This window comes from Mauremys mutica, chromosome 18 (genome assembly GCF_020497125.1).
Source record: "Mauremys mutica isolate MM-2020 ecotype Southern chromosome 18, ASM2049712v1, whole genome shotgun sequence".
NCBI lineage: Eukaryota > Metazoa > Chordata > Testudines > Geoemydidae > Mauremys > Mauremys mutica.
In genome coordinates this window covers 26,671,774-26,692,147 of record NC_059089.1, presented here as the reverse complement: position 1 = coordinate 26,692,147, position 20,374 = coordinate 26,671,774, and the positions used below count along the sequence as shown (strand labels likewise).

General features: G+C 49.5%; 1 protein-coding gene across 1 annotated transcript in view; it reads right to left on the bottom strand.

Moving 5' to 3' along the window:
- ADGRD2 (adhesion G protein-coupled receptor D2) overlaps positions 1-20,374 on the bottom strand; it is a 63,986-nt gene that overhangs the window by 30,271 nt on the left and 13,341 nt on the right. Inside the window, exons 9-20 of the mRNA XM_044992691.1 lie at positions 19,912-20,023; positions 17,977-18,111; positions 16,590-16,704; positions 15,161-15,266; positions 14,747-14,802; positions 12,487-12,613; positions 12,269-12,372; positions 11,408-11,510; positions 10,291-10,444; positions 9,407-9,540; positions 8,520-8,635; positions 5,326-5,446 (exon numbers count right to left, since the gene is read on the bottom strand). Coding sequence (XP_044848626.1) covers positions 5,326-5,446; positions 8,520-8,635; positions 9,407-9,540; positions 10,291-10,444; positions 11,408-11,510; positions 12,269-12,372; positions 12,487-12,613; positions 14,747-14,802; positions 15,161-15,266; positions 16,590-16,704; positions 17,977-18,111; positions 19,912-20,023 — 1,383 coding nt within the window. The remainder of the gene's footprint in view (positions 1-5,325; positions 5,447-8,519; positions 8,636-9,406; positions 9,541-10,290; positions 10,445-11,407; positions 11,511-12,268; positions 12,373-12,486; positions 12,614-14,746; positions 14,803-15,160; positions 15,267-16,589; positions 16,705-17,976; positions 18,112-19,911; positions 20,024-20,374) is intronic.

The window sequence follows — 20,374 nt, the reverse complement described above, 5'->3', positions numbered from 1 at the left end:
TCCGAGCTACACCTTTACAGCAGTGAGGTTGGAAGGAGGCAAGAAGCATTGACACTATATTTAATTACAGCCGACAGGCCTCCTGTCAGCCTCCCGACATCCCTAATAGCAGAAACATGGAGAGGTGGCCTTTGGCTGGCCTTGGGCCTTCACCATCTGACAGCAAACGGATGTGCGTTAGCAGAACCTCACAGCTGGACAAGCTCCAGCAGCAGGCATAAAATTCATTCAAGCAACTGTCCATCTTGTACACGTGGCAATAATGGCTTCATTTCAGCTACTGGAAACTTGGAGTCATTATTGAAGTGAAACCTGCCAAATATGCCAGAGCTGGGGGCCACAGGCCTCTCCCACCCCACATCACAAAGATGCCGTCGGGACTATTTTCTATTTTAAAGCAGGAAAAAATCAAATAGACACTGAAAGCCTTTGAATCCCAGTCATTCAAATTTTGGATGCACGGTACATGAGTCAGCCAGGCTGCTCTCTTGGTTTCGAGTGTCATCACAGAGCGTTTGTGAAGGAGTTTGTCAAGTGCATATGTGAATGTGCAGAGCAGAAGGATGGGAACTGCCATCTGGGGCCATCTCATTGTTGTTATTGTAGAGCTGGGTGACATTTTTCATCAAAACTTGCTTGGGCAAAAAATGCAGATACTGTGAAACCGAAACATTTCACTGATTTATGTCGATTTTGCCAAATCGTTTCAGTAAAAAAACGCAAAAATTCTTTTAAACAAATCAAAACGTCGTGTTTGGACATTTTCAGAATGAAATGTTTTGATTTTTCCATTCAAATTGACTTTTCATTTAGAAATTTCCTTTTATTATTATTATTTTTTAATTTCAACATTAAAAACTACTCAGAATTGGAACAAAATGTTTAATTTCAGATCATTCAACCTGAAATGAGGGGGTTTATTCTAATTTTTTTATTTGCCCAAAAATTTGTTTTCAGTTCTAACAAACTATTTTAAATATTATACCTTCCCCCCCCACCACATCATAGAGCTGATCCAATGCCCACTGAAGTCGATGGGAATCTTTTTACCAATTTCAGAGGGCTTCGTGTCCGCCCCTACATCCAATTTAATTAGGCCCAGATTCAGGTAAGTATCACTATTTGGCACAGCACTGTGTGTTTAAAGTTAGGCACACGCTCAAATATCTTCCTGAACTGGAGGTCTTAGGGCCTGAAGAAAGCCCATTAAAATCAGTGGGAATCTTTCCATTGACCTCAGTGAGGTTTGTATTAGGCCTTCGGTTTGCAAGCTCCCCAGGCTAGAGATCCTGTCTTCTCTCCATTGGGGAAGAGCCTCTCATCTCATCTAACAACAATGAACAATTGCAGTCTCTTAATAAAAAATTCCACCCTTTACCCATCCATAATTCTCTCTCCACCGGCGTCAGGACCAACTGTGCTTCAGTGCTTCTCTAGCTCCACCTACAGCTGCTTTCTCTCCAGGTTTAGTAAACCCTTCGCACGCCATGTGGCTGACGCTTTGAGACACATTGTAGGCCTGCTGTGACTTTATTCCGCTCATGATCTGGGGACCTGCTTTGATGCCAGGGTCATGTGAATGGCTATTTCTCAGCTGGGCTGCGCCCAGGACTGCAGAGAGCTCCTGGCTGTTACATTGCTAACAGGACTTGGTACCATTTTCTTTCCCAAATGGGGGCTAGGAATGGCCTTAAATTCCCTTAAGGAAACCAACAAACTTGTGACCCCAAGAAACAAAATTAAATATTGTTTTCAAATAGAGTTTGTGGTGTGGTTCCATTCTCTCCTGGGGGGCTCTTCTTATTCTTCTTAGTTATTTGTACTGCGGTTGCGTTTGGGAGCCCTGGTCCGGGACCAGGACCCCATTGTCCATGATGCTGTACAAATACAGAGCAAAGAGTCAGTCCCTGTGATCTGCAGACCAAGGCTGAGCTGTGGCATCCCAGAGCCAATGCCCTAGACCAGGGGTTGGCACCTTTCAGAAGTGCTGTGCCGAGTCTTCATTTATTCACTCTAATTGAAGGTTTCGTGTGCCAGTAATACATTTTAACGTTTTTAGAAGGTCTCTTTCTGTAAGTCTATAATATATAACTAAACTATTGTTGTATGTAAAGTCATAAGGTTTTTAAAATGTTTAAGAAGCTTCATTTAAAATTAAAACAAAACAGACCCCCCCCCCGGACCAGTGGCCAGGACCCAGGTAATGTGAGTGCCACTAAAATCAGCTTGTGTGCCACCTTCGGCACACGTGCCATAGGTTTCCTACCCCTGCCCTAGACACTACAGTGCCAGCAAACAATGCTCCACTCTGAGCACAGTGGGGCTGCCATTTCCACAGGCTGCACTTCTAGAATAGAGACGATGGCAGCTGCGATCTACTTGTGCTACAGTGGAACCTCAGAGGTGCCAATGAAGATCTGGGCCCACTGCACACAGGCACTGTACAAACCCATCTTGAGACATGGGCACTCCCTGCAGAGCCTACAGACACAGCACGAAAGGGGAAAGCAGCAGCCCAGGCAGGTGACACAACATACCCAAGGTCACACAGCAAGTTAACGGCAGAGTCAGGAATAGAACCCAGATCTCCTGACTCCCAGCCCAGTACCGCAGCCACTAGACCGCAATGTCGCTTGAGTTACTCCATGTTCTGCAAATCAGGCCCAGCCCTTGTGTTCCTAATGCAGCCCTACTTGGACAAAGTGTGGGCACCTTTGGGATCAGCTGCAGGGCCCTTCAGATAAGGATTTAAAGGATGACGTGTTTTAGTCCAGAAATGTACTTGATTCTTAATAACCCGGAATGTGAGACATCCAGGAATAATGTCTGTTTAGCCACAGTTAGACACAGGTAGAGAAGTGCTGGCCAGACATCTCAGAGGGTCGTACATGGCCCATCCCTGATGAGCACTATTCTTGACGTCAGTGCTGGAGTTCACAATGTGTGTAGGAGTTGGGCTTGTTTCACTGAGGCAAGCTGCAATTAGAACGTCTGCCTCGGAGCTTCATTAAAATGAAACGTTACACAGTAGTAAATTCTCCGGTAAATGGCCAAAACAAAGCTCAGATGAGATATTTTATGGGGATATAAATTTAGAAGCGTCATTCTAAAACCATGATTTAATGTCAGGAAATCTAATTATGAGAAACAAGATTTAAACAGCAAAACTGTGACACCAGTCAGCCAGCCCAGAGATTCGGGGAGGGTTAAGTAAACACTCTGCTCAGAGCTGCATTTCACACCTCTCTATTATTTACTTAGGTTCCTCAGATGCTGAACAACAGCTTGGAAAAGCCCATTGGTTCCCCAGAGGTGAGAAATGCCTCCGGACGTTAGAACACTGTCACATTGGAAAAGAGATGGTACATAGCCCACTGGGCTTATCCTGAAAACACCTCCCATTTTGGAGGAAACAGCTAGCTAGCCTGGTCTGAAGAATTCCCTGTGCACTGTCTCTCTAGCCCAGTAACCCTACCAGTCTGACAGCGTGAGACCTGGGCTGGAACAGTCGGTGCCTAGCACTACCTGGCTGGGCACAGTCTTCCTGCGTGATCACAAGTCTCTCTGTGTCTTGGTTTCTCACACGTACAATGGGAATCACGTCACTTCCCTATTTCATGGGGCTAGAGGCTCAGATTCCATGGCAATGGAAACCATATAATTACCTAGCTAAAGGACCTGAAATAATTTCACTTCACTAAAGCTGTATTTTGCCAGGACTTTAAAACAAACACAGGGTAGTGCTTCTTCACACAACGCATTGCCCAGAACCTGGGAGTGGATGACAAGGGACGGATCACTCAATGACTGCCCTGCTCTGTCCATTCCCTCTGAAGGAGCCAGCATTGGCCACTGTCGGAAGACAGGACACTGGGCTGGCTGGACCATTGGTCTGACCCATTATGGATGCTCTTATGTTCTTAAACTGATGATCTATTATATGGATGATGAGAAACCACCACAGTAGTCTAAAAGCTGGCCATAAAGGGTCAGATCTCCAAACCTGGCTTCCATTTTTTGCAGGTGTAATTTTGCAAATGCAACAGATTTTGAGGAAAAGCACAAATAAATTATGGATGAAATAGTATGCTCCCAAATCCAGATGCCTGGTTTGAAAATTAGGCCTTAATAATGACTTAATCAGTCTTCCTTCTGCAGGTTTTCTGATGACTGGAGTTCAAATGCATAGAACAGGTTAATGGAGATGGGTCCTTCTGATTGTAATTTAATGCACCATACGGCAAAGGCACTGACTGCCATAGATTGGCCCCTTTTTAGCGAAATTGTGAGTCACGCAAGGTAAATAAATAGGTAAAAGTGTTGGTTTGGAATAATACAATTATGTGCAGCAAGGAATATAAAACTTCGTTCAACTCCAGATCAAGCTTTTATCAATATGCAATTAACCACCAGGCTCTTATGTATTTTGACAGAACTCGAATCCTCCGGTGATAAGCATGGTGTAAGAACCTGGAGAGAACAGAACTGAAACCACTCGACACAACAGAACTCTATGTGAGTTATTAGGAAGCAAAAGGCCTTGCACCAGCCAGGGTGCGGGTGGATTTCTGCCTTCTGCAAGAAATCTGCTGCTCATTGCACCCGGCGAGTCCCCGTGCCCCCCTCCCCGTAACAGGGCACTGGCCTCATTTCACAGCTATCTGTTTAGAACTGTTTCGTGCTGCAGCACTGTGCTTGGGGGGTATGCACACACCTCAGCTGTGAACCCCATTCATGTATTTCTAGTGTCAAGACACTGCAGAGGAAAGATCAGATGGAAATTTATGCCAACAACAACATTTAGTTTTAATCCCCACCTGCGGAGCCAAGGAACCTCAGGACATGGGGGTGTTTCTGTCTCCATGCAGGAAGGGAGATTCCCTTACTCTCTCATGGTGTCTTTACCTGCACAGTGCTGAGACAGAATCCTGAGGATACCTACCGAGAGTTTTAACCTTGCTTGCTAAGGGACTACGTTCCTTAGGCTTTTCCTTGCTGGAGAGTGTCCATTCCCCATGGTGCCTCCCCCTCCCGCACAGCATGCCAGTTGTTAGACGGGACTGGAGAGGCGGGTAGGTCATTCAGTGTCTGATTAGCTCTAGTGTCCAGGGGCGGCTCTAGGCATTTTGCTGCCCCAAGCACGGCAGGAGGCAGGCTGCCTTCCCTGGCTTGCCGTGGCGCCGGCAGAGCGCCCCCCACGGCTTGCCGCCCCAAGCAGGCGCTGGGCGTGCTGGGGCCTGGAGCCGCCCCTGCTAGTGTCTCACAGACGCTAGTAACCTCAGCCGGGGGGCTCCAAGCTTCCCAGTCACCCGGGCGGGGACTTACCTGGAGGGAGTTCAGCACGATGAAGACATGAGCCCAGACGATGCTGAGGTGAACCAGGACCCCGCACACCCACGTCAGGCCCAGGATTGGCAGCAGCACCAAGATGGGCTTGGCTGTGGCCCTGTTAGAAAAAGAAACTCAAAGTGACGTGGGCTCATGGCAAACCTCCCTCATTGGGGGATGAGGGACACGTAGGAGAGCAGGAGCAGCAGAGGCCCTGCCAGTCTCATCCCTGCCCCGTGTCTTAGCAGCATCCATCTGCCACTTCTCTGGCTGCATCTCCATCCTGCTCTGCATCCTTGGGCCACACTGCTCCCTGCTATCTTCTCTGGCAGGCTGCACCTCCCTCCAGGGACCTGGGAGCAAAGCATCCAGCCTGGCCCTCTCCCTGGCTTCACTTCGGGGCACGACTAGAGGGTTTTGCCCTTGTTCTGCAGAATTAAACAGCTTTTCCCTTTGATCTCGTGGCTCAGTCTTTCCGAGGTTACAGGCAATGTGAGCGACAACAGCCCTGGAAAGACACCTTAGTTTGAGGGGACACTGGGTGATGCTCTGATGTTTAGAGTCTCCCATTTCGCTGCTGTGGGGACACCCCATGCACTACAGAGATCTCCTCCCCTGGAGCATTAGGCTGTCCTCCGGGGCAGGTGCAGGGAAGTGCCTCTGGCAAGGCAGCACAAATGGCCCCCCAGTAGCTAAGCTGGGTGCAGCGATCTGACACGGCAGAGGGAGGGACCAGGAGAAGGGGTTGTGAAATGCTTTGAAAACATAATGTAGCCACCCCAGAAAGCCAGAGGAGAAATGCCACATGCTTTATCTTCCAACCCCCGCTCAGCCACCCCTGCTTTTTATTTATAATTGCAAGTGAGCTATAAGGGAACTCTGACATCATTAGACACAAGAAAGCAGCCAATCTCCCTCTGCTCGCCATTGCCGAGAGGGCTTCTGTATTTGTTTTATTAGCATGTGTGTGTCATGCTGCCCTCCAACACCACCCTATCTCTGTGCTTCTGTAAATTTAGTAAAATTTATTTATACAACTGGAAGAACAATGTGTGTCTAGCAGTGGTGACTGGCGCCGGCAAACAACAATAAAGATTCATAAGGAGTGATAAAGTAACAGCTTGAACAGCAGTTTTAAAAATCTCTTTGAATTAACTGATGACTGAAATCCATGTTCCATGTTTCCTTCCCCATGCCTGGAATCCATGTTCCATTTCCTTCCCCATGCATATCACCAAAACCAAACCAACTCTCCAGACAGGCACTTCTATGGACTCAGTGCTATAGTATTTGAGAGCCTCCCAAGTCCTTAGGGATTTATCTTAACAATCCCCCATGTATTATACCTATTTAACATATGGGGGAAACTGAGGCACAGAGCAAGACAGCGACGTGCCCAAACTCACTCTGGAGGACTGTGGAGAAGCTAAACAGAAACCAGATCTCCCAAATCTCAGTCCAGTTTTTTTAACCACAGCACCTTCTTCCCTGCCGTTTCTAGTATTCCATAGGGTTTATGCAGTGCACACAACTCGGGAGCAGAACAGCCATGGCTGCTGACTGTGCCTATATACATTTTGTGCTCCTGAGGACTGACAGATAGATTACAGGGCACCCAGGAGAAAATCAGGAGGAGTTTGCAAGAGCAAAGGCAGGCCGGTTTCACTCCTGCCCCGGCCTGATTTCCCTTCCTAATTTTTGGGTACCAGACTGAACCTCAAAGCTTTTGAGTTTCATCCATCAGCAAAATAAGACATCACATAAATTTCACTGAACTCCACGAAGACCCAAATGGCTGGAAGGAACTTTGTTTTTGTGGTAAATATCTGCAGAACAACAGTGCTTTCCAAGCCCTAAAACCATTATCCAGGGTGTGAATTCAAATGCTGAGTGATGGATGTGACTGAACCACATGACTTCAGGACTCCAAACTGGACCTCCCATCAAAGTGCTAGAATCTGGTGGGGAATCTTCAGCTGCTAATCCTCAGGAGTGACAAATGTTTAAAACCCAAAGAAAAAGATAGGCTGGGAGAGTCAAAGATGCTCAAGTAAGATGCCCAAATCCCATGAAATTGGATGTCTAAGGCCCTCAGGCTCCTTGGGAATCCCAGACAGAGCTACCAGTACTGCCTGGATTAAGGGTTGATAAGGTGTTTATGTTCCAGCAGCTGAGCCAGTCTGACAGCACTGGGAGAAGAACTTGCTTAAGAAACACTGGGCTCAGTTCTCCGAGCACTGGCACTGGTGTCCATTAGAATTTAACTCTGTTGAAGTCAACAAATTACAACCCAACCCGTTTCTTCCCAGGACGCATCTGTGATCCTAGCAGCCAGGCATACCATAAAGCACAATAAAATGACTGGTGTGGAGAAAGGGAATCAAGAAATGTTATTTACACCTTCCCATAACACAAGAACCAGGAGTCACCCAATAAAATTAAGACAGCAAGTTTAAAACAAACGTAAGGAAGTACTTCTGCACCCAATGCACAGTCAACTTGCAGAACCCATTGCTAGGGGATATTATGAAGGCCAAAAGTACAAATGGGTTAAAAAACAATTAGACAAATTCATAGGTCCATCAATGGCTATTAGCCAAGACAGTCAGGGATTCAACCCCCATACTCTGTGTGTCCCTAAACATCTGACTGCCAGAAGCTGGGACTGGACAACAGGGGATGAATCACTTGATAATTTCCCTGTTCTGTTCATTCCCTCTGAAGCATCTGGCATCAGCCACTGTTGGAAGGCAGGATACTGGGTTAGATGGACCATTGCTGTGATCCAGTATGGCTGCTCTTATGTTCTTGCCCTTTGATTTCAATGGGAACTGCAGATGCTCCCCACCTGAATCACTGATTTAGGAGCCTAAATGTGGATTTAGGAGCCGAAGTGTAAGCACCTAAGTGTGACAGTGTTGGTCCTACTTCCTGGTGTCCCATTCATCAGAGCATAGATTGCTGAGCATAGACTGTTGCACTGCTTCTGAAATACTATACAGATGAAATGCATGATTACTCTGGAGGAGAAAAATCTGGATCGTGTTCCTGCCTTTAGAAGCTGCTATTACACACAGAATGTGGCCGTACGCCAGATTCCTCAGGGACAGGATTCTATCCAAGCCCAATAAAGACTTCACAATGATATCCAAGCACAACCCAATGCAACCATTGGTGGACCATCGACTCACCATATCTGGATTCCAATCTGTTTCTCCAGGCTGCTGCTGGGGGTCAGCATCTTTGACCTCCTCCGTGCACTGGACACTGTGACCATCACCACCCGGAACAGCACAAAGGTATTTACCTGCGAGTCAGAAAAGAGCCGCTAGCTTTGTGCACCAGAACAGGCTCTTGAATTTTTAAATGAGCTCTAGTGGGGCAGGTGTCTCTGCTGGGTCTTCCATGCTGTTAAGTTTGCATCTTGTAGAACGATCAGCTTGTGGGATTCTTGAGGCCAGAGCTCAGTTCGCACAAGCATAACATCTGCAAAGGTTTCTGTACAGACCCCGGTCCAACAGGTTCATTATTAGATGTCTACTGGCTCTGTTGCCTTCAAACATTTCACTTTCCTCTAGCATTGCTTTGCTGTACTATGACGGTGGAGTCATTAAAAGGACACAGGTTTTGCCATGCTGAACTGGACCTTTGGACCATCGAGTCCAGCATCCTGGCAGACAGTGGCCAATACTCAATTTACTTCTCCATCTTTGTAATGTAACCTCAGCATAGTAGCTAGTATCTTCTGCTGAGGTATTAGATGGTAGGACTCCCTCCAAATACAATAATGTACCGGCCTATCTAACTGTACAGTGCTTCATGCATAACTGCAAACGTTACTTTAGTCATTTACAGAGCTCTTGGCAGGAATTCACCCCATGTACAGGGAGATATTTGGACCATAATGAGACTAAATCTCAGACACTCTAAACGCCACCATCGTCCTAGATTAGAAAAGATCTTTGTGTAGGATCGTTGATCCCTTTGGCTCTGGCTGACAAAGCTCAGTGCTGCTTTCCTAAAACAAAAAGTAGAAATTGCTTCTATCCAGAATTATACAAAAGGGTTTGATGCTTACCGTCAGAACAAAGAGAACTGGCCCAACGAACGCCCAGATGATATCGGTCTGAACATTCAGCCAGCAATGATTGTCTGCCACATACTTGTTAAATGAAGTTGCCAGAGTCACACCAACAATAACAACTGGCAGGCCTGAAAAAACAGAAAAACTGAGGACAGCAAAATGCCAGATCTGCCATTGGCCATACAGGGCCAGATCCCCAGCTGGCCTAAATCAATGTAGCCACATTGACCCCAACGGAGCTGCACTGATTTACACTAGCTGGGAATCTGGCCCATGCCATGTAACAAGACTACGTTTTATATCCTCTGCACTTTATTCTCTCATTCATAAAACATGCCAAAGCTGGGTCACAAGACACGAGCAACTTACTCCTAACAAGCAGTACAATCAAAGACAAACAATGCCAATTTGGTGTCTGTCTCTCAGCACAGTCACATGAACCCCAGACACTCTTACCTGAACCCCAGTATAGTCAGATAAATCCCGCTACCTTGACCCATTCATTTCGATAAATGCATCTCTTTCCAGCCAGAACTATTTTCAGGTTTCTAGAACCAGCCCCACTGTTCACCGACACTCTGATAGCAGCGAATGAGCAGAGTCTTCCTCTGCAAATACTTTGTGTTAATAAAACTAAGGGTTACAAAATAAACGAGACACTTGGCTAAAATTCCAGCGTCCGCCAGTTGACATTTAAAGATGGGAGAGAATCTGTGGGTGAGGCTGGTCCCCAATAACCCCCCAGGTCAATGCAAGCTCTTGTCAGACTTGTGACTCGACATCAGTTACACTGAAATCTTTTCTACAAGGACTTGTTGTTGGAGAGAAATTGATGCACTGTGTTCCTGAGAGCGAGACACAGATGGGTTTCCATTTACCCCAGCCAGTCACATAGTAAAACTTCATTCTCCTGTCTTCACTCATGTTGACGGCAACCACTTTGCTCCACAGGAGAAGCCCTTCTACCAGCATCCAAGAAAAGGCTGCCATGAAGAAGAGGTGGAGGAAAGCTGTGACAGCAAAGCACAGTACCTGGGGGAAGAGAAATTTCAGACAGCTCAGTGAGGTGGAGGCAGGAATCTTCTGCCAAACTCTGCATAGTGCAGGGTGAGGAATGACTCCTGAACATGCTGCAGAATATTTGCCCATTCAGGCATTTAAATGCAAACGATACCAGGACGATTTCATACAACTCTAAAACAAGGACGTCCAGACTGAGCTTTGCCCAGCTGAGAGTTACAGAGCACCTTACACTCAAAGTGCCTGACAAACTGATTTACAAAACATCCACCAGGATCACTTCAGCCACCATGGAAATGCAACCAGCTCTTAGGTCAAAGGCAGGTCTTTAACATCTCACAGCAATGCTGTGTAACTGAAGGGAAGGAGAACACTATAGCTCACTGACAGTACTGGGACAATTTAAGCAGAGAGGATGGGCCAAACTCATCCCTGGTGTAATTGCCCAAGTCACTAAGTCCAAGAAGCCACCTGAAGGAGAAGACACCAAGGTAGCTTAGAATGGGCCCAGCGCCTCTAGCAGCCCCATGCTCCCCAGGGCTAGAACACCAGTCCAGTGCATTCCAGGGGAGGGAATCAGCACCACTTCCTACAGCATCTGGATTTTCCTTGGAAGTCTTTCCTGCAAGTACTGACCAGTGCAGGCCCTGCTTAGCCTACAAGGTCACAGGAGGTGGTGTGATCCCAGGCTGGTATTTTATGCCACTTTACATGGCAGACTCTTCCTGCAGGATTCTCTGGGTTAAAAATAAATATGCTGCCAGGAGTGGGGAATGGAACTGTTCCTACATATGGTGCAAAGCATATTCCCAAGGACAGTGTAATCCTGTTTATTCCTCAACACAGATTACAGGCAGTCGTTAATAAACTAGACTTCGCTTTTGTTTTAGGGGCTGTAGCCACGATGTCACAGCAAACAAGAAGTCTGGCAGCATCTGTTACCAGGGGAGGTGAGATGCCTCCTAGCCATCTTACCTGGTTGGTTTTGGCCAATTCACTAAACATGAGCAGAGCTTCAGCTGCGGCTAAAGCAAAGATCAGATTCTTGTGCACGGTTGTTCGTTCGCTCTTTGGAACACTGAGGAAGGGGAAATGGAAAACCTTGGTCATTAAAAAGCATGGCTGGATTCAGTAGGAGCTGTGTGCGATTTTCTTACTAGCCACTCGTCAGACCATGTGGATTGCACCGTGTTGCCTTTGACCTCTCTGCTGCTCATCACAGGTGCAATTCCAAAGAGAGTGGAAAGCAGCGGTGAAAAGAGGAAAAATACTTGATGCTCTTGGCAGTGCAGTTACTCTGCCACTCAGGGCTTATTCAGTGCCCACTGGCTGTGGTCAGTGGCACTGTCAGGGCCCCCAAAGAACTGGGGGTTTTATTCCTTATAAACCTTCTTGGTGATCTGTCTCCCCAACGGTCTGTGGAAATGGTTTTTCCTTTCACTGCAATTGCAGCAGTGATCTTTCTACAGTCATATTTTAAACAATGAATTCCAGAAGCCTTGCATTCATGAGCACCCGAACACTAGCAGCGTGTGCAGCCCTCAGCTCACAGTAACACCCACGACAAGCAGCCAGCGTGTGCACCCAGCCCTTGGGAACAACCCTGTGTGTGCAGCTCTGTGCTTCTGCACTGCCCCATTAAGAAAACCAAACCCAGCACTGCTGAGCAAGCCTGCAACAACAAACCCGCTCCCCTCCACTCGGCTTTCACACAGACAGGAATGAAATGGCTACAGCTAACAGTACCTAATGTGCATTCTCAACTAAAGGCATTAAATATCATTCCCCCCACCCCCAATCTATAATGAATGCTACAAATGTCTAGATTCTTCTTACCCGACTGCCAGGAATAAAATGAATGTAACAATCAGGGCACAGAAAGAAACTCCACATCCAATAAACGTCAGAGTCTTCAGAGTCAGCTCCTCCTCTGAGCTCCTCTGTTCCAAAACATATAAAACAGGTATTGTTTGCAGCAGCGTGACCATCACCATGTTCGGACACTAGTGGCTGCGGAGTGTGTCCGATCATTTAATGAGATTTTGCTGATTTACCTGCACTTCATACACCTGCAATAGCACTGCAAAGTTGGTGGTGTGGTTGCAGAAGCAGGCTGTGGATTCCAGGTGAGACATTATGATGGAGCAGCCTACAGTGGACCACATTCCCCCGGTGTCTGGGCTAACATGGAGCAAGATAATACAGAGAAAAAATACATGGAAATTATCAGTCATCCCAAAGGAAAATCAAAGCTCCCAGAGAAATTCACACTCCCAGAGGAAGCAGAATTGTGCTGAGGTGTGATGCGGCATTGAGGACATATCTCAAGATGCGGATTTAGCACAATACAAACATCCTGCTGGCCAGGATATCTCAGAGATTCAGCAGAAACGGAGACAAGCCGTGTCTAGATGAGGAAAATAGGCTGTGTTTGAATGCGTGTTAACTAACATGGTTTTAAACAGGACTTTGCATCTTGTGTGCATTGGGCAAGTAGTGTTTAGAAACGTTTGTTGGGCAGGGTATTGCTGAGAGGAGATGAGGACACCCACAACCAGCTAACAGATTTATAACCATGACTTGCCCTGTCTACATTAGGCATAAATTCTGCTTACAACTATATAAACTAACCCATGTTAATTACAATTTTGCCAAACACATCCTACGTTCCTGCTCTGGACAGGGCCCAAGCCACCCAGCAGTCCCGCACGCCGATGTGCTTAAGGATCCACGAACTTCTGAGCTGTATTCACAATTTGTCAGATTTGTCCTCCTTCATAAGTAGCACCACATTTTCACACACCTGGCCCTGCTCCCCAGGAAAGGTAAAACTCCCATCGACATCCACAGAATCAGTTCTGTGCATCAGCCGCAACACACCGAGCCTGTGGCTTGGGGAAGCCGGATTGTTCATTCAAATGATTTAATTACAGATCCATAAAACTTCATTGTCCCCACTGCCATCACCCCAGTGATGTCTAGTAAGATAAACAACCCGGTGCCAGACAGTATTCATGAAGTGTTTGCACCCTGCATTCCTGCTGCGCTAGAACTCTCAGCCCAGCCCTTCTTTGCCACTGGCAGGAGCCGTAATTAACCTGAGCTTTATGTTTTAGTCTCATACTCCATGAATAGTCACTTGCTTGTGAGCAACTTTTCCAAAGGAAATCATCCCAGGAGAGAACGCAACTGCAGCAGGTCTGGATGTCAGAGCACAGAGAGACCTGGGATTTCTAATGCGGCAGAGGACAGAAACCAATTTAGCTAAAGGCTTGCTTCATCCACAGGTTGGGGTTTCAATCATTTTGCTTCCAGGGGCCGGTGCTCTCAGCGTCACATCTCTAGCCTCGCTGCATCCCTGGTGCAAAGGCAACGGGGGCTTGGAGAACTCTGTCTATGCCAGGCCACTCCCCCAGTGAGTGTGTTCTGTACAGCACAAGCAGTGCGAGAAATGCACGAGAGCGGACTGCACTCACAGACTGTGCACCACCCAGGCTAAGGGGGTTTACAGAGCAACACCTCCTGGATCTGCCCTGGATTTAGAGCATGGAGGGGGCTGGGTGCGCTGATTCCCAGCTGTCTAAGGTGTGAAGTTAGTCAGAAAAGCCAGTACCCTCATTTTTTGAAGACTCCAGACATGTTTCAGTCTTGCTTAGGACCTGACCGGCCTGAACTCTTACCCCCAAAGATGCCAATCCCCAGCCCTCCCTCACTGACCCGACAAGCAGTGGACGTTCCTAGCCCACGAATGGGATGGGGAGAGGGGAACTCCCAGTTCCAGCTAGGTCACTTGGGGGGCTGACGGCTTTGCCCAGGTCAGTCAGATGCTGGGCCTCAGTTTTACCATTTTTAAACTGGTCGTAACAACAGTTTGTTACTTCCCGACAGCAGCAGTAGGGAAGAGCTGTGCGGGTTCATTGCTGAGTGTTTAGGAAACACCCAAATCAGATGAACGTGACCCAGGAGGTTTCCAGTCCCACCACCTTGGGAAGAGTGGGAGGACCAAGCCTTCGGCCAGCATGTTCCCTTGGAGACACCTTGAAATGTAGGGGGAGCTGGAACAGCCTTTGACTAAGCCGTACGGAACCACTGAGCTGTCCACAGTGATGCTAGCGACTGTGCCAGCATATTTGCTTTGCAAGACAGGTCTGCTTTTGCCCAGTCTCCACCCAACTCTGCAGGGAGAAGCGAACTCACCGACCAGGTTCAGGGAGAAGCAAACTCGCCCACTGTTTGTTTTTGGTTTTGGGTTTTTTTTTTTGAGGGGGAGGGGGAACAGCTCAGAAATTGCGAGTTTGAATTGGAAAAAGGCACCTGATGCTGAAGTTCCAGAAAGCGCAGATCGGTTCCACAAGCTTGTCAGGTGGGTCCTGCAGGTGGAGACAGAGAAGAGGCGAGCAGACACTCCAGGGTGTGCTGTAACTCGACCAATGTGCTAACCCAGGCCTGTTCCCCACATTTGGTTTCTAGCTGTGCACAATCAGGCAGCCCCGGTCTCACACCTGCTCCCAGAAGCTGGCTTGGGCCTGAGACGAGTCAGAGGCAAACTTGGGAAATTTTAAATTCAAAGGGAATTTGACTCCTAGGAGACAGGCTTGGCTCAGCCTTCCACTGTCTCCCCAGGTCACAGTGCAGTCCCTGTCTCTGGGCTAGGACTCTGCAATGAGGTCTTTGTTTGCTCCTGCTCTCTTCCATCGTTAACAGAGGAGGAGCATCGCCCCGGGGTACCTGGGTGCGGTGCTGCAGGCGATAGCGTACAGATGTGCTGATCTCCTGGTAGTCGCTGCGCAGAGTGGATGAAATAATGGCGGAGCCCACCTGTGTGCTCAGATACCTGGGAACAGACAGCACGAGAGCTGAGCAGCGGGGTCATTTCTTAAACTGATTAATAAAATCTTTGCGGAGAACATGGACAAGGAAACAATTATCCCAGGGGACAATCAACAGGAGGGGCCCCCGATACTGGAACGAAGGCAGCCAACGGCTTATCTAGCCTAGTGTCTTGTCACCAATGCAAACGCTTCCAAGAAGGCATCGCCTCTCCATAGTGGACTCCCTCCCCCATGAGGAAGATGCCCTCCTGCCCCGGCTGATGAAACTGTGTTGTTGTACCTTAGCTAATGTACCCGTAGATGCTTTTCTTACTCATATTAACGTGGAGCGCTGCGGAGGCCAGAGAAAGAGGTGACTTTTCCCAGCTCTTCTAAACCCTAACTCCAGGCTACCTCCCATAGGGCAGTTATACCCAGGCGATGTGAGAGACAGCTGGGCCAGCAGCCCGGGCAAGGGGAGCTCAGGGTCTCTGTCTATCAAGCAGTGACCCATTCTGGCTGCACCTGGGGCTGGAGTGATCCGAGCCACCTGCCCTTTGCTTCGGGGCGAGCTGTTCAGATGCAGGCACAGGGATCTTTAGGACAGAACATACTGGGGTTAGCAGGCAAACGAAAACCAGGCAGCCCCTCCCCCATGGCTCATGTAAATGAGGCTTCGGGTTAAATCATCCCAAGCTCCGCAGAGCAGCACAAGTAAAAGAGCGAAAGGCAGGACGCAAGAGAGGGCAGCTTGCCAGTTGGAGGCGACGGGCTGCTATCCCCACCTAGTGCTCCCAGGAGAACAGCCAGGCGCACGGCGGCTGCAGCCTGAGACGGCTAGTGCTTTGCTCAAGCCACGTGCCAGCCTGGTGCCCCTCCAGTATCTGCGCTGGCCCAGCCTCAGAGACCTCTGCTTCCAATTCGGCCACCGAACTGAGGTGGGGACTGGGCCAGTTCTGTTTGGATGCTGTTAAATCATCCCAGCGAGAGGCGTTCTCTGCAGGCTTGTCCACGTCCTTCTGCAGTGGGCCTATTGCACAGGTAACCCCGCCCAGGAGAGGACCCGCTCTGGGTCCCTCGGCAGGCTCTTAGCTGCCAGCCACCATACAACGGACTAGCCCTCTCCCCTCTTTAGCGCAAGCCCATGCGCCCTGGGGCCAGAGTCTAGCCCTAGTTCCGGGAGACATTTTCTGTGCAGAACTATTGGCTGCATGTGGCTGCGGCAGTGGGAGGACACCCAAAGCACTGATGCTGCTGCGGACTCCCGGGGCCTGGCCAGGTCTGACTGGCACATCCCCGTTTGTCTGGGGCTGAGCAGTGCAACGACCAGGCGAACGCGCACTCACCGCCGTCCTCCGTCAGACGCGGCCACGTCCTGAAACACGGCGCTGCTCCCCGGCAGGAAGCACTGGAGGGAGGAGTAGCCATACCACGTGTTGATCGCAGTGACTGTGCTGAGACCTGAACAGAGACAATGGAGCGGGAGAAGGGAAAAAGTCTCCGCTCAGTACCCCTGACGACGACGCTCGGCCTGCTGTAAGTGCCAGTGGTCTCCTTTGGGGGGGGCAGCCCGGGGGTGGGGGCAGAGCTGACAGAAATTCACCCGGGTTGATGCACGGGGGACCGTGGCTCACAAACAGCCATGTCCAGGGTTACGGCCTCTGGGTTCGCCCCCTTGCAACTCCCTTTGAGGTTCAGTTTCAAACAAGCCCAAAACTCCAAGGCAATGGCGGTTTCACCTCTGTGATGGTCCCTAGTTCCACACCTGTGCAATGGGAATCCCAGAACATCCCTCTCCCGCAGGGCTATGGCCAGGACAGTCACTAAAGACTGTGAGCAGCTCAGACCCTGCGGCGATGGGAGCCAGCCATGTGCCTACGAAAAACAGGCCACATCTCAGCTAGCCTCACAATGTCACAGAGAAATCCTCGTGCACAACGGCTCCACCCCCTCCTCCATTTCCCCTCCAGCAACTGCCTCGCGAGAGACGACGGTGCCGGGAGCAAAGGATGGTCCATCTCTGGTGCTTGTTGCAGAGTTCGTGTCGGGGGAACTGGCTGGCTTAGGAGATGGGCAACGAGGCCACGGCTGGTGCCACCAGGCAGCGCTGTCCCTAAGGGGGTGCGGGGCCTGGGGTGGACGTGATGAATCTGTCATGTCCGGGACCAACCTGTCACTTCCGGGACCGACCCCGCTGGCCAATCATGCTGGCCCATGAGGGGCCCCCAAAGCGCAGGGCTGGAGCGGTCACCCCGATTCGCTGTACCCTAGGGATGGCTCTGCCACCAGCTTTGACCCAACCCCAAGTTGGCCATGACTGAAAGTCATTCGCCCCGATAAGGCTGTTGGGTGGATTGTGTGACAGGAGCTGGTGGGTCTCACTCCCTATCACACAGCCATGCCTGGCAATGGTGAGCCCACAGGTTGTCCATCACAGCAGTGAGAAGCCAGGCAGTACAAGGGCCAAGAGCCAAGCCCCGTCTCTGCAGGTCCAGGTGGAGGCACTCGGGTGGCACGTTCACATGCACTGCTGCAGTCTCTGAAGTAGCTGTTCATGGAGCGCCCTGAGACCCACACCCATTTCCTTCTCCCTGAGCACAGCCTCCGTCCAGCCGTTTTCCACACAGAATTTGGGCAGAATACGTTAATTCAGGTATTACCACCAGCCCGTTACGTCCTGCAAGTGGAGTCAGGGAGGGTCCCTCCAGGATGCAGGACATGGCCTCACCCTACCTTTGGATTTAAGTCTTTCTACTTCTTCAGGGGGAACTTCTATGAGGTCAGGGCCACCTGCCTCCTGGCTTTGGATGAGATACACGTCACTGCTGGGCTCCTGCCGGCTGAGATCCATCTTCCTGACTTCGATCCCTGGGGAAACAACCCGTCGGTATTTCCTCCAACACCGCTACTCAAAATGCCATGGCCTGAGGCCCTGAGCAGAATATTCAGGATAGACACCGGATTCCTCTGAAATCAGCCAGCCACATTCAGGCTTAGTTCACTGCCCACCTTCACCCCAGCTGAGCAGTGTAATATTTGCCCTTGGGGGTTGTCGTGCAACAATGACCTGGCTCCACTGAGGGAACAGGCTGAGCTAGAGGACGGCATGAGGCTTTATCACACCCACATACACACACACTTCTTTCCAATAAGGGCAAAGCAGACACACAACAGTACAGTGTCAACCAGTGCCCTATCAGACCCACGTATTGAACACAACAAAGCCGGGTGTTCTCAAACACTGGAGAATCTCGCCCGAGGCCCTTCCAGCCAATTGGAGCACAGCAACCCCCCAAGTACCCCTAGGACCAAGGAGAGGAGAAAGCAGAAGAACCTGTGGGGGAGGTTCCCCCCATACCCAGCCTCCTGGTCAGGCTCTTCAGACGGTGACATCATTGGCCAAAGGAAATGGTGGGAACTCAGAGATCTGCAAACTGAGCAAAGTCCCGGAGAACAGCCTGCCGGGCTCACTCCTGCTTTGTGTGGGTGAAAGCGTGCGGGGAGGGATGGGACAAACTGACTTACTAGGGGTGTCCCGTGTCTAGGATTCAGTGGGGCGTCTGTGTGATCCCTTCCCCCCGCTGCCCCCACCTCCCCTGACACCCCAGCCCTCACTTCAGACCCGTGATACCACCCGAGCCCTCAGAGTGTTTGACGGAACCATATCAGCCCAGCCTGGCCGTTTGCTCAGAAGCCAGCGCCTGTGTCCCTGGCGCCTGGACTAAAGTTTGTGGAAGCCCCTTGTTAAAATACTAGGAGATCTGAGCTTGCCGGTGTACCTAGCTGTGAGGCGCCATGTGCGTGGGCACATCACCCTCTTGTGGAGGCCTTGGGGAATGTCACTCTGACTGGAGCATTCCTCAGTGCTACTGACTGCATGGAAAGGATTTCTTCTAATTACGCTTCCTGGTTTGCAGTTTAAAATGAGATTACAGGGTGATGTCAAGTGATCCGGAAGGAAGGAAATACAGCCACAGCCTCCCTCAAGCATTCCCTCCCACCCTTAAAATAGCAAGTTAACTCTCTGCAGCCTGATTTCCAAATGAGGCCTTCAAGTGCCCAATGTCAGACACCCCAGGCCTGATTTTCCGAAGAGTCAGCAGGAGCTATCGGCTCTCCACACCTGCAGCTGAGTGCCCACAAACCAGGGTGCCTCAAATCAGCAGATGTAGCTGAAATCATGGGCCATAATGCTCAGACCTTGTATACCCAGTGTTATGTGACCTCGTGGGACTTAGCAGAGGCAGGCCTGTTCCCCCAGTAATGACGTAGGCATGGGATCAGTGAACAACAGAACCACCTCCGTTTCTCCCTGGTGAAGGGTACAGGGCAGTTCCCCTCCCGCTGCTACCAGTTCCCCTTTCTCTTGGAGACAGGACATGCACACGCGGCCAAGAATTTCCTCCCAAGATTACTTTCTGAGATGGGGTCCCCCCGGGAACAGTCCCCCTCTTGATGGGCTGCATGTGGGTGTGCAGAGAACACCCACTCCCCCAGCCAGGACAGTAACCCTGTTACACCACTTTCACCTTCAAAGTGCTGGGCTAGGAACTTGTCACACACTCCCTGTCCACCACCATCCCAGGCAAACTACCACCGCCACTGCCTGAAGGCTGCTCAGGCTTGCCCCTTTCAAGTGCAAGGTGGCTCAAGCTTGTTCATACTCACCGATGTTCCTGTACTGGATCGCTATCTTTGTCCTTTCCGCAGTCAGAAGTTGGTCTAGGTTTGAAGCCATTCTGTCCATGTTCTCTACAACAGTCATAGGCCCTCTGATAATCTAAGAAACACACAGTCATTTGTAAAAATAACGAGGAGTCCTTGTGCCACCTTAGAGACTAACAAATTTATTTGGGCATAAACTCACACAGTCATTTGTGAGATCTCCCTATATCAAATGGTGTAACTTACAACCAGTGTTGCCAACTCTCGTGTCTCATGATATTTGGTGTTTTCAAAGCCTCGGCTCCAGGAGTCAGGTGATTACATGAAAATCTCAGTTTTCTATTTTCTTTTCCCTTTTTTTAAAAAATAAGTCTCTTGCCTCACTGGCAGCAGAGAAAAGCTTGAAAATGTGAAACCTATTCGCTCAAAAAACCAACAGGCAAATAAAGAGTATCCAACTTGCTTT